At 30.4% G+C, this 14866-nt stretch overlaps 4 protein-coding genes across 5 annotated transcripts; 2 read left to right on the forward strand and 2 right to left on the reverse strand.

The window, feature by feature from the left end:
* Positions 1-1312: 1312 nt before the first annotated feature.
* On the reverse strand, positions 1313-3411 carry LOC130894772 (serine-threonine kinase receptor-associated protein). The gene is made up of 5 exons (XM_057801758.1): positions 3161-3411; positions 2516-2806; positions 2329-2453; positions 1982-2258; positions 1313-1631 (listed from the first exon to the last, which is right to left on the reverse strand). The coding sequence occupies exons 1-5, from the start codon at positions 3273-3275 to the stop codon at positions 1459-1461; spliced, it is 981 nt and encodes a 326-aa protein (XP_057657741.1). The 5' UTR covers positions 3276-3411; the 3' UTR covers positions 1313-1458.
* Positions 3412-3776: 365 nt separating this feature from the next.
* Positions 3777-5515, forward strand: LOC130894893 (uncharacterized). Its single transcript, XM_057801918.1, has one exon. The coding sequence runs from the start codon at positions 3822-3824 to the stop codon at positions 5370-5372; it is 1551 nt and encodes a 516-aa protein (XP_057657901.1). The 5' UTR covers positions 3777-3821; the 3' UTR covers positions 5373-5515.
* A 934-nt stretch (positions 5516-6449) lies between these two features.
* Positions 6450-14717, reverse strand: LOC130894742 (organic cation transporter protein). Its single transcript, XM_057801711.1, has 10 exons — positions 14508-14717; positions 12385-12544; positions 9129-9318; positions 8970-9073; positions 8589-8912; positions 8302-8538; positions 7221-7435; positions 6979-7160; positions 6781-6917; positions 6450-6729 (listed from the first exon to the last, which is right to left on the reverse strand). Exons 2-10 carry the CDS (start codon positions 12525-12527, stop codon positions 6603-6605), a joined length of 1659 nt encoding a protein of 552 aa, XP_057657694.1. The 5' UTR covers positions 12528-12544; positions 14508-14717; the 3' UTR covers positions 6450-6602.
* LOC130894743 (probable N-acetyltransferase 14) lies at positions 9310-11662 on the forward strand. 2 transcript variants are annotated; one of them, XM_057801713.1, is made up of 4 exons: positions 9310-9539; positions 10889-11244; positions 11314-11448; positions 11501-11662. In XM_057801713.1, exons 1-4 carry the CDS (start codon positions 9417-9419, stop codon positions 11595-11597), a joined length of 711 nt encoding a protein of 236 aa, XP_057657696.1. In that variant the 5' UTR covers positions 9310-9416; the 3' UTR covers positions 11598-11662. The 2 variants fall into 2 exon arrangements, with proteins under 2 accessions (XP_057657696.1, XP_057657695.1); XM_057801712.1 differs by having other exon boundaries at positions 9313-9539; positions 10889-11262.
* Positions 14718-14866: the final 149 nt, after the last annotated feature.

Below are 14866 nucleotides of genomic sequence, written 5' to 3' on the forward strand. Positions count from 1 at the left end.
AATTATAGCCGTATATATAGGGTGAAATATAAAAATTTCGGTTTTTTGGTTCATTTTTTTCCAAATTTCGAAAATTTTGCCCTTTTTTTTATAATAAATAGTAATTTTCCTTGTTTTATTCATTATTCGACGTTTCACACTAAAAAAAAAACAATTTCATCTTTATATACAGTGTGAAATATAAAAATTTTGGCTTTTGATGATTATTTTTCTGCATATTTTGAAAATTTGTTTCATTTTCTCATATTAGACGATGATTTTCGTATTTTTTATTCATTATTACACGTTTTAGACCAAGGTAAAACAATAATATCTTCTTATACAGGGTGAAATGTGAAAATTTTGGTTTTTCAATACATTTTTGTACAAATTTTGGAAATTTGTTTCATTTCCTCCTAATAAAGACTAATTTTCGTTTTTTATTCATTATTCTACGTTTTACATCAAGAAAAAACAATTATAGCCGTATATATAGGGTGAAATATAAAAATTTCGGTATTTTGGTTCATTTTTTTCCAAATTTCGAAAATTTTGCCCTTTTTTTTATAATAAATAGTAATTTTCCTTGTTTTATTCATTATTCGACGTTTCACACTAAAAAAAAAAACAATTTCATCTATATATACAGGGGGAAATTTAAAAATTACTGTTTTTTGAAACATTTTTCTTCAAATTTCGAAAAATTTTATGCATTTTTCCACAATAGAGGGCAATTTTCGTTTTTTTATTTGTTATTCGACGTTCCACACTGGAAAAAAATTATTTTTTTTCCTTATATACAGGGCGACATACGAAAATATCAGTACTTTGATACATTTTTCTCCAAATTTCGAAAATTTAATGCGTTTTTCCACAAAAGAGAGCAATTTTCTTATTTTTACTTATTATTCGACGTTTCACAGTGAAAAAAAATAATACTATCCTTATATACAGGGTGAAATATGAAAATTTCAATTTTTTCATACATTTTTTCCCATAATGAACCATTTTGGTTTTTTTACTCATTATTAGACATCATACACTGAAAAATAAAACAAAATCTTTTCATACAGGGTTTTTAGTTTACATATTCTTACAAACTTTCAAATTACGTGTAACCGTAATTGAAAAAATTAATAAAAATACGAAATCATCGTTTCAAACAATTTATTTAGAAAGGAAAACTAATAAAAACGGTCATTTTATGAATTATAGGGTTCCAAAGACTACCAAAAAAACGTTTTTTTAACCAAATTTCAAAAAACACTGCTGCTATTGGCCATTTAGGTCGATTACTTCCTGGACCGCCCTCGTACAACCATAGAAAGGTTAAAATAAAATTCCGAATAAATAAAAATAATTTATTGAAATATTACTTGTCCGGGAAACATTTTTTCAAGTGTATTCACGAAAAAAACATTTTTTTTTTCATATATATATATATTTCAGAGCGAATTTCGATAGAAAAAAAAATGGAATTCAATTCGCTTGGACTTCTTTAGGCGGCGACAGAGGATCGGCGTTGATTTGACCCTCGACGCATTTCCACAAACCGTACGTTTTACCGACAGTGGTTTGCCACAGTCTCAATGTACCATCCTCCGATCCGGATGCGTACAATTCACCGTCCGGCGAAAATTTCACACAATGTACTGAAAAGTATGAAAGAAAAAAGAAAAACATGGTACAACATCCTGGTGATGATTCAAATGAATGGTTCCGAACGATCCGGTGAATGTAATGGACATTTTTGTTGATTGTATCGGTATTTTGAGGTTAAATTTGAAAAATCAACAAATAAATTGAAAAATCGGAGTCATTTTAGTGAGAAAATTTTGTTAAAGTATCTCATAGGATTTAAGTCTGACTTATTTTCACTATTTTAATGATAAAAGCATCTGAAGGTATCTTAAATCTAATAAAAATGATAAATTTTCACTATTTCAGTGATGAACTTTTTAAAACACATATTTGAATAATTTGAAAAACTGCCGAGACTTACCTGGTCCGAAATGACCTTTAAAGGACTCAATTTCAGTTCCGGTGGTGTAATCAAATTTATACACTTTCAAATCGTCTCCTCCGGCGACAAAAATACTTTTGTCCGGATGCAATGACGCCGAATTGACAGTGGAAGGAATAGAAAATTCCCTAATTTTCGACAACGTTTCCGAATCTAAGAAAATAACGTGGTTAGAATAAGTAACTGTCAGCACACTTCCATCTTTCGACACTTCTAAACTGTTTGGATTAGCGGCAAAATCCACCTTTTGGACTTCCTTAAAGAAAATGGTGAGCCGTGAAAGAGTTGATCCACAACCAGGATAATTCACATTCGAATCAACTTACTTTTCCCGTAGATCTATCCCATACCCTCAAACTTTTGTCATCGGCGCAAGAAACCAAATGAGTGTCATTCCTAAAGAACAACACGTGTCTTACACCTGCAGTATGACCACTAAAAATTTCTGGACCTAAAATGAATCAATTTTTGCACGAATTTTGTTTATAAAGTCTTTAGTTTGGATAAACTCACTAGCTTCTGGTTTATTGAGGTCGAAAATGCGCACCAACTTCTCATTACTTCCAGTAACCATCAAATTCGAATTTTTTGAAAAATCCACGCTCTTTACAATGTGATTATGTTGAAAAGAATGCAATTCTTCTCCCGTAACAGCGTCCCAAACTTTCCCTGTAAAATCTGCGGCGCCACTAGCAGCCCTAGTAGCTTCGCTATTTAAAGCTACACCCCAAACAGCACCTTTGTGACCCTCAAAAGTACCAATCCAATCTCCAGTATCACCTTGACGCAACATTGGTTTCCCATCTACGCCAAATTATACAATTTGACAAAAATATTATATTCAAAATATCTACATTATTAATAAACTCAGACAAATTTGCGTAAAAATGAAAAACACTTTATCCCTATTTTATATTAATTACATTTCTTGATGTTACCATTAAAAATTTCCGTAAAAAAAATTATAATTACATTCTCTTTTGCAAACAATAAATAAAAACAGGAAGATTATTGAGTCTGACCTTCCATGTCTACTTGTAAGGTTTTATTTCAGGTCAAATAACCTAGCAGCATGTTAATGCGTATAATTAGGCCAAGGTACACTTTTGTAAACATCGAAGGTTATAAATTGTAACAAAAAAAATAATAAATCGTTACCTTTACAAGCCGAAATTAAATAATAACCACTATCTGTAACTTCACTAAAATCTAAATGAACAACAGGCCTTGTATGTCCGCTACAAGTTAAAGGTGTTTGTCTTAAATTTGCCATGTTGTCAAAAAAAATTAAAATAATATTAAAGTAACTTATAAAAACAAACTATCCATCTGGTAACGTCAATCGATACTGAAATGATTGAAATTTCGACTTTCTAGTTATAATCCAAATTTACAGGTGTCATTTAATTGACGTCTTCATAGGCAATTTTTCGCTTATATATTTATTATCACGGTTAATTGAAGGAAAAAGTCCAATAGAATTGTCATATTTCGCATTTTGATTTCAAATAATCAGAAGCTCAACAATTTCCTAGAGTAGTTTCAAACTGGGCACACATTAGAGAAGGAATTCAAAGTACATAACTTTACGTCGAAGCGCGTGCCAATTCACCTGCGAATCGCATTAGAAATGTACTTTAGATATTTTTGTATTTAATTTTCAATTGAATTTGATATAATAATTGATTTTTTTAATTAAAACTATAGATTTGAAAATGAATAAAAATTTTTAAAAATATAGCTAGTAAACATTTGTTAACATAAAAAAGAAGAAGAGCGTGTCAGTTAGGAGTTCGTTATTTTAAAAAAACGAAATAAAATGGAAGCTTATTATAGTAGCGATGATGAAGTGTCGTGGGGTCCTTTGACAATAAGAGAAATTAAATCTCATCTCAATAGACCGGTACTTCGTAAACCAGATAGAAGACATACTTTACATAGTGAACAAACAATTGAATATAACAAAATGTCAAACGCACTATCAGAAGATTCAATTTTGGAAATATCAGCTTACTTAACTGCTTCAGAAGCTGCCAGTGTAAAACAAGATACGGATTATTATTCAACAGAGGAAAATTCCATTAAAGTACCTCCTAATAAATCCACACAGATAAATCGTGACAAATCTTCATTGGGTTTCAATGAAAAAGACACGTCTTGTTTCGATTTTGTGCATAATGCAATGGCCAAACCGAGTGACGTCTTTATTAAAAACGAGTATGTAACACTTATTGAAAGTCCTAATAATAGTTTAAACCAAACAAATTCGGATATCATAGAAATTTCAAGTGATGATGAAACCGAACTGAAGAAAAAAGCAAACTTGAGTTGTGTTTTGGAGATAAGTGATATTAGTGATGAAAATACGAGTTACACCGAAAAAGATTGCAGCAGACAGGAGGAATTATGTGAAATAGAATCATATTGTAAATATAGTGATGATTCATTGTTAGATCATAGTGAGGTTGATATTTCGAGCATAAAACTTACAACTTGTAATTCCAATGAAAATATTGACGAATATGTTTGTGAAATTGATGCTACAAATGAATCTAAGTGTCCATCATCTTCGGCTGTAACAATACCTGAAATTGATCTACAGCAATTCAACGATTCGAGTGTTTATTCGTTTAATGATACATTGGAACGAATAAATGCCATTTTAAATCAAGATAAAGAGCAGTCTTTAACAGAAAGTTCAAATGTAGAGACTACAAACTCTGAGGTGAACAAAGAAGAAGTAAAAACATCGCCAATTTGTAAAAAAAGCCCTAAAAGAAGTGAAGATTACTCTCAGTCGTGTAATTTGATATCCGGTTCATTTATACAGAAACCATTATCAGATTTACCATCAAAAAAGTCTTCCACTAATTACCAAACTCCTAAAAATCATTTTGTTGTCAAAAGTCACATTCCATTACCTAAAAGGTCACCAGATTCCTTCAAAGTACCGACTTTACCATTGAAATCCAAACCAAATCTAAAAGATATAGTTAGTCCGGTGAGGATGTATATTAAATACAGTCCGAAACCTGTTTTAAAACGAAACGTGGATCCAATTGCGACAAAACTCTATCAAAAACCAAAAAACTCAAGCAAGGAAAACGGCAGTGACATTCCTTCAAACGTAATTTACAAACCGTCCAAAAAACCAGTTTTAGGATCTGAAAAGGCAATTTCTCTACCGAAATCTTTGAATAAGTTGGTGATTAAATCTACAGTTACAAAACACGAAAGGAACCCTGTTTCTGTGAAAACAGACGTCAGCTTGAATTCTGAGTGCGAGTTGACTAAAAATAGTTTGAACGAAAGCCAGTTTAGTGATCAGAATATGTCCGTATTGCATAAAAAACCTGCGTACGGGAAGTAATGATGCAGCTATTGAGCCAATTAATAATGATTCAAAAAATATGATTCTGATATGTTTTTAATATTTTATTTCTTTTTTATAATATACTTATTTTTTTATTATTATGATTTTTTAAAGGAAGCAAATAAACCAATTCAAAAGTGTTTTATTTTTTTCACAAATTCCTTAGGTATAAAACAAATACGAGTGTTTACCAAAAAGTTTTGGGTTGGTGAGGTTAGCGACGCCATATTGGCATCGAAATGTCATTACAGGTCCGTTACACCAATGACTCATGACTAACGTTCCCGTCGACTTTTCAACAGGTGCGTTGAAAGAATTATCGAAGTTATCAACACATTCCATTTAGGTTTACGGTTACAACACTCTGGACTAAGTGAAGCGGGAAAGATCAAAGTTTCTACTTAGATCATCGTTATACATCGCAGGACTGAGTCTATCTTGTGTATTAAATTAATATACCAATAATTTCATAAATAAAGTTCATTCTTATTAAAATTAATAAGTTATGTACGTGTAATAAAGTTCTCTGTAGTCTTTAGGTCCTTATAAAACAAATGTAAACTTATTTTTTTGTTTTATTTCAATAAAAACGGATAACAATGACAACATATATTACTCCCCCCATATCTTAACAAATGACTTCCGTTTTCTTCTTTTTTAAATCTTACTTTAATTTTTAAAACGGCACGTCATTGTTATCATTTACCAAATAAATCTTTTGTTTTGTTTGCATTTTAAACAATTCGTAGTATAATTTTTTTGGTGAAATATTTGATTTTGACTACTATTTAAGTCTATTCACCACTGTTTTCTAGTAAATAAATGATTTATCTTTCGTCGTTAGTTAAGGTAGATCGTTAAAAAAGTCTGGCAACACCGACGAAGATCATCCAGGACGTAAACATCTACAGACTTATATTTAGTATGCATCCAGCAGTGATGGTTGGTGCATTGTGTTTATGGAGGTTGTAATGCAATATTATAAAATACGAGGGTAAATGAGAAAATAAACGTTGTGAATAAGAAGGAATAATAGGATTGAATGTTAAAAGGTTAGTTTAAAATAGAACAAAATGTAGTTAGATATAGTTCATTTATTAAAATTGTATAAAAACTAACATAAAACTGGTATAAAGTATATATAGTGATGTTTAAAAGTGATGTATGAAAAAATATATATTCTTAGTTAAATTGATGTAATATCTGAGATATTGAAAAAATTCATTTCTAAGAAACGCTATTTTGTAATAATTTCTCATCCGCGCCTATTTCCGATCGATTTGTATTATTTTGTACTTTGTTCAACGCTTCTAAATCATCTGTCGTTTCTTTTACGACCAATTTCTTTGTTTTCCTAGTAAAAAAAAACATTTTTTCACCAAATTTTAATCATTCATCTACTTACTTTCCGAATTGCTCCCCTTCTTCCATCGTTTCCGGTAATTTCTTATTTAACGTTTCCGGTAGAACGAGCGACATCAAACCGCCTATCAGAGCGCATGTTCCGAACACGAGAAGCGGAAGTGGTTGCCATACGTGTACCTGTAAACGAAATTATTCGTTAAAAAATCCGTCGAACGTCAAAACATCGACATTTATTTACTAAAGCGTTCATGTAAGGCGCCAATATGGATCCGAATCTCGCAAAAGTGGAACCGGCTCCGAGCCCCGCGTTCCGTATAACAGTAGGAAACTGTTCAGTCGATAGAATATACACTGCCCCGTAACTCGATGTGATCGTTAATTTTCCTATCATAGCCAAAGTAACTATGAGCCATTGTTTATCTACGAAATTGAAATATTCGTTAAAATAATATGTAGTAAGGGGGGGATATATTAGCATACCGTCGGGTACGATCATTGTTAGGAGTAGGGAAATTCCAGATATCAACATACAACAACACATGAGATTCCTTCGCCCCCATTTATTGAGCAAAAATAGTAAAATGAGGAAAGCTGGGATTTCTACTGCTCCCGACATCACAAAATTTAAATAGGGGTTTCCTGCTAAATTATTCGTGTTCCATGATAAACCGTAATAAGTGAGATTGTTAGCAAACCTAAAATATCGAATTTATAGAAAATTATTTAAATCTCCCGATATATTTTAAATCCGACAACGCTGTAATTTCTCATATACATCAGATGATTTACGCTGACGATTCAAGGTCAATTTTATTAGTTTCGTCGAAGACACTAGATGGGTCTGTTGGCATTCCTGCTAAATTATTCGTGTTCCACGATAAACCGTAATAAGTGAGATTGTTAGCAAACCTAAAATATCGAATTTATAGAAAATTATTTAAATCTCCCGATATATTTTAAATCCGACAACGCTGTAATTTCTCATATACATCAGATGATTTACGCTGACGATTCAAGGTCAATTTTTTTAGTTTCGTCGAAGACACTAGATGGGTCTGTTGGCATTAGACATCAATATATTTAATTTATATAACTTTATGAATTTAATTTTTGTTTTATTTTTACTTTTTTTCAATATCTTCACGGATTATAATTATTATTCGTAATCACAAATTACTATTAGAGGATGTACGAGGAGCTATCAAAAACTACGATTCGAGAAAATTTCAATCATAATTAGGTAAATTACGAGGTACAATCAAAATTTCTAGTACATTAAATGTAAACACGTTTCCAAATTAATAACTGGAAGATATACGAGGGGATATCAAAAAGCTATACCGCCATTAATAACTAGATATACGAGGAGCAAACAAAAACTATAACTGTAAAAATTTTTTATCAATAATTTGAATTTTGTTAACGTTGAATAATTTTGAAAAAAAAATGCAGTTATAAAATTTTTTTTATTTATTTATGAATTTTCTCAATAGTTTGCTAATAGTCCGGCCCTGATGTTTTTATACATTTCGCATCGAACCTTGACAAATATTCTACTTACCAATCAAAGAAGATGATTAACGATTTTTTTCTCATGTTAGGATATTTAAATATGTCGATGACCGAAGCGGCTTTGGCATTTTTATCACAATTCGACGATTTGGCGGATTCTAATAATTGATCGAGCGTTTCGTCAGGAATAACGACATCATTATATTTAGCCGCCTCTTGAATCAACTTTTTCGCCTCCTCGGTGCGATTTTTCGTCAAAAGCCATCTAGCGGATTCGGGAATAAACCTTAAAATTCAACATGAACCCCAAAAAAGGATTCTTTTCATTCTACCTACCACCAATAAACGAAAAAAGCCACACCGGGTATAGTCAGAGCGAATTGCATCCACCTCCAATTATCGATATAATAAGCGAACGCGGCTGTTAACATATATCCTAGAGAAAAGAACATTTGTACTACGGTCCCGGCTATTGGTCTCTTAGACGGCCCTACCATCTCCAAACCTATGACGTAGGCGACTAAAAATACCCCCGAAGTCGTAGCGCCGACAATAAGTCTGGCAACAGTGAACGTCCATAATTCGGGCGCGATCGCCGCTACCAAACCTGCCACCACTAGAATCACAAGCGATATGAAAAATGTTATTTTACGTCCGATCCTAAAAATATAATCAAACAGGAACGATTCGATATTAAAAAAAAAAAAAAAATCGTACCTATCGGACATTTCTCCGAAAATGATAGATCCAAGCATAACGCCTACCATAAATAGAGCATTCGACGTTGCTATTAAATAAGCTGAACTACAAGTTAGTCCATACTGTAACGTGAAAAAATTTATAACGATAAAACTACAATTTCATTCATTTAATTACCTCTATCACAGACGTGTATCCGTATACTTCATGATCGAATATATACGATTCGCAAAGTTGAGTTTTGTTATCAATTAATATCTCACAAGAAGAATATTTATTATGGAGTTCATCTTTAGGATAATAAATCGATAATATCGTATCGTTCAAATAATAACTTGCATTATCCGATTCGGTAGGTAACTTACACCTGCAAACGTTTATAAAAAAGAAGAAGAAATGAAGTGACGTTAACCCTACATTTTTACGTTCAAAACGGTTTGTAAATGTTTTGTTTTTAGTAGAATTATGAGTTATTATATAGTGATAAGGAAAAAAAGAGATACAGATTTTCCTTCGTTATCGGAAGTAGTGAGAAATGGTTATTTATCTACTGTGAATAACGTTTGGAAAAATGCTATTTTTCAAGAGGTACGTAGTAGCTGGTTGTACGCGTTGTATTTGAAAAACAAAAGTATTTTTGATAGCATAATTAATATTTAGAGATATTCAATTGTTTTATTTAACGTACAAGTTATAGTTTTGTAATAATTCAATAATCAATTCTTATTCTTTTCGCATTTCAACAAATAGAAATCATTTCTAAAATAAAAAATGGTTTTTAATTCGTTTTAGACTCATCAAAAGTATACAAAGAAGCAAAAAATCATTTAAATTTAGTCATCTTAGAAGTTTTGCCACTTTTTCAGCCAAAGTTACTGAAATGAATATTGAGTTTTTTTCACATTTGAAGAAAAATAATTGTTCAATATAAAGCTGAAACTAGGAATCAATGCAAAAAAGAAAAAACAGAGCCGAAACAGGGCCATTGTCAAACTTATTGATTTTTCTCCTAAATCATCCTCAGACAATTATTTATCAAAAAATTACGTATCAACATGTACAGGGGTTGTTCAAAATATTAATTACCTGTTTATGACATTCATAAACACCTTATTCAATAAAAAAGATAGAAGACATGCTAGAAATAGATGGAAATTTCTTCGGAATAATTTTCAAACATAAATTTATCGGAAACAATTAGATCTCACGTATCAATATGTACAGGGGTTGTTCAAAATGAACTGTTTATCACATTCTGAAACTTGTTATGTAAAAAAACAAAGAAGTTGATCGAAACTTCTCCCCTGAATCATCGTCAGACATGAATTTATGAAAAAAATTAGATTTCACGTATCCATATGTACAGGGGTTGCTCAAAATTGCCTATTTATAACATTCAGAACCTTATTGAGTAAAAAAGGAAATGAGACATACTATAAATTGATTGAAATCTGTCCTGAATCATCCTCAAACATGAATTTATATAAAAAAAATAAATCTCACGTATCAACATGTACAGGGGTTGTTAGAAAATAATAATTCCTTTCTTATAGCATTTATGAACAATTTATTGAATAAAAAACTTATTTTTTTTGCTTCGGTGTCATCCTCAGACATATTAATCGAAAAAAATATATATATATCTTACAGAATTAACATGTACAGGGGTGACTACAAAATTAAGAAGTGAAGTACAACTTTATTTTAGAAAATTAATTTTTTTCAACGAATAAATGACTGGGAATGATTGAGGAAATGAATCAACGAGCTTCCGGTATTTCATTTTCATGGAATAAAGTACTAAAACGATCACAAAATCTAATCAATGTAATTTTCATTCCAAAATAAGATTTTCTGCGTCCAACTGCTTCCAGTGGTCGCTAGTATTTTTTTTTTAATATTGGAATCGAGTGGAAACTATTTTAATTTACTTTTAGCTCACGTTCGAATCGATGATACTAATATCAGCGATACTTTTTATATGTTTCGGGGTACCACTACATCTTACGATTATTTCAGTACCGATTGTATTATTAACTTTATATATATCCGTATATTTATCGATATTTATGAAAGTTGCTCAATTTTTATACGAAATACCGACTTTGGATTGCTGGGTAGCCGAAGTATACGAACCTTATTTCTCTATGAAAAATCCTGAGAATTGTTGGTATAAAATGATTGATGAAAGTGAAATCGATAACATCCGAATTGATGGATTGAAAAGAAAGATAATTGGAACTGTGGCGGTAACGAAACACAAACAAAAAGAAGACTGGACGTGGCTCTTTAGGTTAGTAGTGGATAAAAGGTAAATTATCATCCGTAACTATGAACGAAATCTACCAGATCGAATTCCCAGGTATCGTAGAAAAGGTATTGGGATTAAATTGGTAAACGAGGTGCAAAATTGGGCCAGAGAAAATCAATTTAATAACATAGAATTAGTGATAAGCGAGTGTCAAGAAGGGTGTAGAGATCTTTTTAACAACGCGGGGTAAATAAAACTGTTCAAAATCGATTTTTTTCGAAAATAATCTGAGTTTTAGGTTCGAAATAAAACAACTCTACCACAAGAAGATTTTTGCCGGCTTGGTTACTTTGCAGATGTTCCAGTTGCAATGCGAAGTTAGATCTACGTTTTAATACAAGATTAACGTGAAATATTTTTGATATTTCCTTTTACAAATATAGAATTTTTTAAAAATAAATTTGTTTTTATTCAATTCTCGAATAGAATCGTCATTGAAATACTACCGATCCGACCCTGCACTTTATTTACGTTACGAACCTGTCAAATGACGTCACCTAACGCGATAATAGGTACGTTCTACAATGCATTATACAATGAGCGTTGTAAGTCTCGAGAACATGACTCATAAGAACTGTCATGTTGCGAAATGACATAAACAGTCTCACATTAGTACTAGTGGTCCGATTTAAGAAATTTAAACGAAATATTTCAGATAAATACAAAAAAATGTCATTTATTAACGTTCAAATCGAAAAAAAAAAATCATTAAAAACCCCAGTCCTGTACTGTCCAATGCAATTAGGAAAGAAAATTTAACAGAGAAATAAAAACTACTTATAACGTTCCCCTCGTATGTTTCAATTGTTATTATATTAACAATACAAACTCGTCGGTTCGATTAAAGCAATTGAGGTCACAAGAAGGTCAGTTGAGAATATTTTGAGACAAATTTATTAATAAATGACAGACAAAACATAATTATCACTTCAAATTGATAAAATACGCAAAAAATAAATGTCCCATATCGCATTATTAACGAAATAAATTGATTAGTTAATTTAATTTGGGGTAGTGACGAATGTTAGTTATTATATACGAAGCAGATGGCGCCACTAAATTATTTTTCTATAAATATCAATTTTATTATTTAATAAATGGATTTTTTTTATTAGAACTTACCTATAATTTGGTTCTGCGATTAAAAAAACGTTACCCAATTTTTGAAAGGCACATAAAATAGCTGGTAAACATAATAAAAAATAAATTTTTCTTTGGTATCTACCAAATTCGCCAAGTAACGATATCACATCGTCATAACTCATTTTGAATGATAAATAATCTGGAAAAAACATAATTTAAACAATATTTTTCAAAAAAAAAAAATCTTAAGTTTGTTTAACTAGATAAACTGTTAATATAATTATACACAATAGAACAAAATGGCGGCATTTTGAAGATGCACATAACTGTTGCCAGGGTGATTTTATTAAACTTTTAAATAGTATTGTACAATCAACTACATATCGAAAACGAAAATTTATTATAAATAATTTCCTAAAAAGTTTTAAGGGAAGTAAATGAATTTAGAATCTATTAGTCAATTGTTTACATTTCTATCTGTCTCGAGGTCATTGACTTCAGTTCATGGTCAATTTTTATCTTATTTTAAACTTTTCGATAATTTTATTTTCAGTCTATTCGTAAATAAAACCGATACCGAAATAAAACAACAAAAACAAATAAATGATATATATATAATAATATCAAGTATAAAATAAAATAAAATTAGAACACAATAAACGACATATCGACATGGCAACAGCGTAAATGAAACGAAAAAAGAAATATGGCCGTAGAATAATAATTATGTTAAACGTGTATAGAAACTATTAGAAGTTCTTGGCAGGTACTTCTAGTATAATTTGTAATTGTAGGCATTAAAATTAAATTGATCTAAGTAAAAATGAATATATCTTATCTCAAGCATTCAATAAATCAGTCCGGAAGCCGGTTTTGATAACCATAACATGCATGCAAATGACATGCGTAAAAGTCACAGACATATCACAAGATGTTTTGTGGTAAAAGCTAATATGAAATCATAGAACTAAGAATGTCGATTGCATAATGAAACTAAACGGAAATATTACATTCAAATGTAATTAGGGTAATGAGATGTACTTAATTAGTTTTGAATGTTACAAATTTCTTTATAATCTATTTCAATGTTGAATTCGAGGTATTGAAAATTACTGTACGTACTGTGACCTTCAAAATTTGTTGATCTTAAACGTGGTCCGTACGTTTCCTGCTGTGAAGTAACTAAACGATAAATGAAAAGTAAATTAAGCGTAAATTAGACGAAATTCGTTTATTTAAATCAAATTGTGTATTTTGAATAATGTTATTGTTATAAAGTTGAATTAACATTTCTACAGACAGACGCGGCAAATTTATTAATCTTCGTTATTGTCGTACGGAAATTACAAACAAATTTATTTTTTCCAGTCATCTAAATAGATGTATTAAAATGATAAATTTCTTTTTTACTGTCATAGGTCAACTTTGTAATTTTTTCCTATCAATTAAAATTAACAGAATGCCAAGTTGTGTCTTGCGTATATTCTTCGACTTGTAAATAAACGCAACGTTGCCATATCGAAAAATTTTTAGTTAACTATTGTATATAAGCTGAGCTCACATTTTAATACATATGCAAATAATATTATTTGAGTTACTTCTCTAAGAAATAATAAAGAGTTGGCATGCATGCAATACTTATAAACAAAAAATTTTGCGCAATGATTAAAATCACGAGTTTAATTGAACATTTTTTTTTCATTTTAGACGTGAAATGTCGATAAAGATAATTTTTTCCTTATAATTTCCTTCCATGTTGATAACGTTAACCATACACGGTTAATGAAAATGACAAATAATTTGATTTTCAATATTTATTTCGATACAAACAAAATTTTGGTAGTTTATTTATTATCCAGTGATATTTACACATCTTATCACTCAAATATTTGTTCTTCTGATCATAATATTAATTAGAGGGAGATTAATTCGTAATAAACTTCAATTAAAGTACGCAAATATCTAATTTCCAAAACAATTTGCATATAAATTTAGTTGATATAATATAAGACAACCTGTATACTTTTAAAACGATGAACGTATACAAAAAAATAATTTTCAGTAAGTATACAAGTAGATTTTTGAATAAATATTTGCCGCCTTCTCAATTTATTTAAATAAATAATCGTAAATCGTTATTAAAATATTAAGTAAGATCTTACCTTACGTAATTTGAATAAAATAAATCGTCTAACACACTAAGAAAAAACTACAGTTGTAATATATTTAACTGTATAAAAAATACTATTATATTAATATAATTACAGACATTTTGTTAGGAAATTGAGCACATGTACACACGTTCCTACCGTCAAAATTATATTGCTACTAGACGATTCCATTCTATAATCCAACCAAGTTTTGAACGCCCCACTTTCTTTAACTTGCTTCTATATTTGATTGGTCAATTGGATCGTCCGTTGTTTTCTGAGCATGCGCGAAATGTTTATAGATTTTCCAACGGATGCTGTAGAGGTGTGATTGACATAATAAAACGAATTAATTCATGGTTTTTCTATTG

Source organism: Diorhabda carinulata, chromosome 6, assembly GCF_026250575.1.
Source record: "Diorhabda carinulata isolate Delta chromosome 6, icDioCari1.1, whole genome shotgun sequence".
NCBI lineage: Eukaryota > Metazoa > Arthropoda > Insecta > Coleoptera > Chrysomelidae > Diorhabda > Diorhabda carinulata.

Excerpts from the sequence above, each read along its gene's own strand:
- LOC130894772 (XM_057801758.1), bottom strand. The coding sequence starts at position 3,275 with ATGGCAAATTTAAGACAAACACCTTTAACTTGTAGCGGACATACAAGG. Across the intron at positions 2,454-2,515 it reads CCTCAATAAACCAGAAGCTA|GTCCAGAAATTTTTAGTGGT; the intron begins GTGAGTTTATCC and ends GATTCATTTTAG. Across the intron at positions 1,632-1,981 it reads TAAAGGTCATTTCGGACCAG|TACATTGTGTGAAATTTTCG; the intron begins GTAAGTCTCGGC and ends CATACTTTTCAG.
- LOC130894742 (XM_057801711.1), bottom strand. The coding sequence starts at position 12,527 with ATGAGTTATGACGATGTGATATCGTTACTTGGCGAATTTGGTAGATAC. Across the intron at positions 9,074-9,128 it reads GATACACGTCTGTGATAGAG|TATGGACTAACTTGTAGTTC; the intron begins GTAATTAAATGA and ends TTCACGTTACAG. Across the intron at positions 7,161-7,220 it reads AACAATGATCGTACCCGACG|ATAAACAATGGCTCATAGTT; the intron begins GTATGCTAATAT and ends TCAATTTCGTAG.
- LOC130894893 (XM_057801918.1), top strand. The coding sequence starts at position 3,822 with ATGGAAGCTTATTATAGTAGCGATGATGAAGTGTCGTGGGGTCCTTTG.
- LOC130894743 (XM_057801712.1), top strand. The coding sequence starts at position 9,417 with ATGAGTTATTATATAGTGATAAGGAAAAAAAGAGATACAGATTTTCCT. Across the intron at positions 9,540-10,888 it reads AAAATGCTATTTTTCAAGAG|CTCACGTTCGAATCGATGAT; the intron begins GTACGTAGTAGC and ends ATTTACTTTTAG. Across the intron at positions 11,449-11,500 it reads GATCTTTTTAACAACGCGGG|GTTCGAAATAAAACAACTCT; the intron begins GTAAATAAAACT and ends TCTGAGTTTTAG.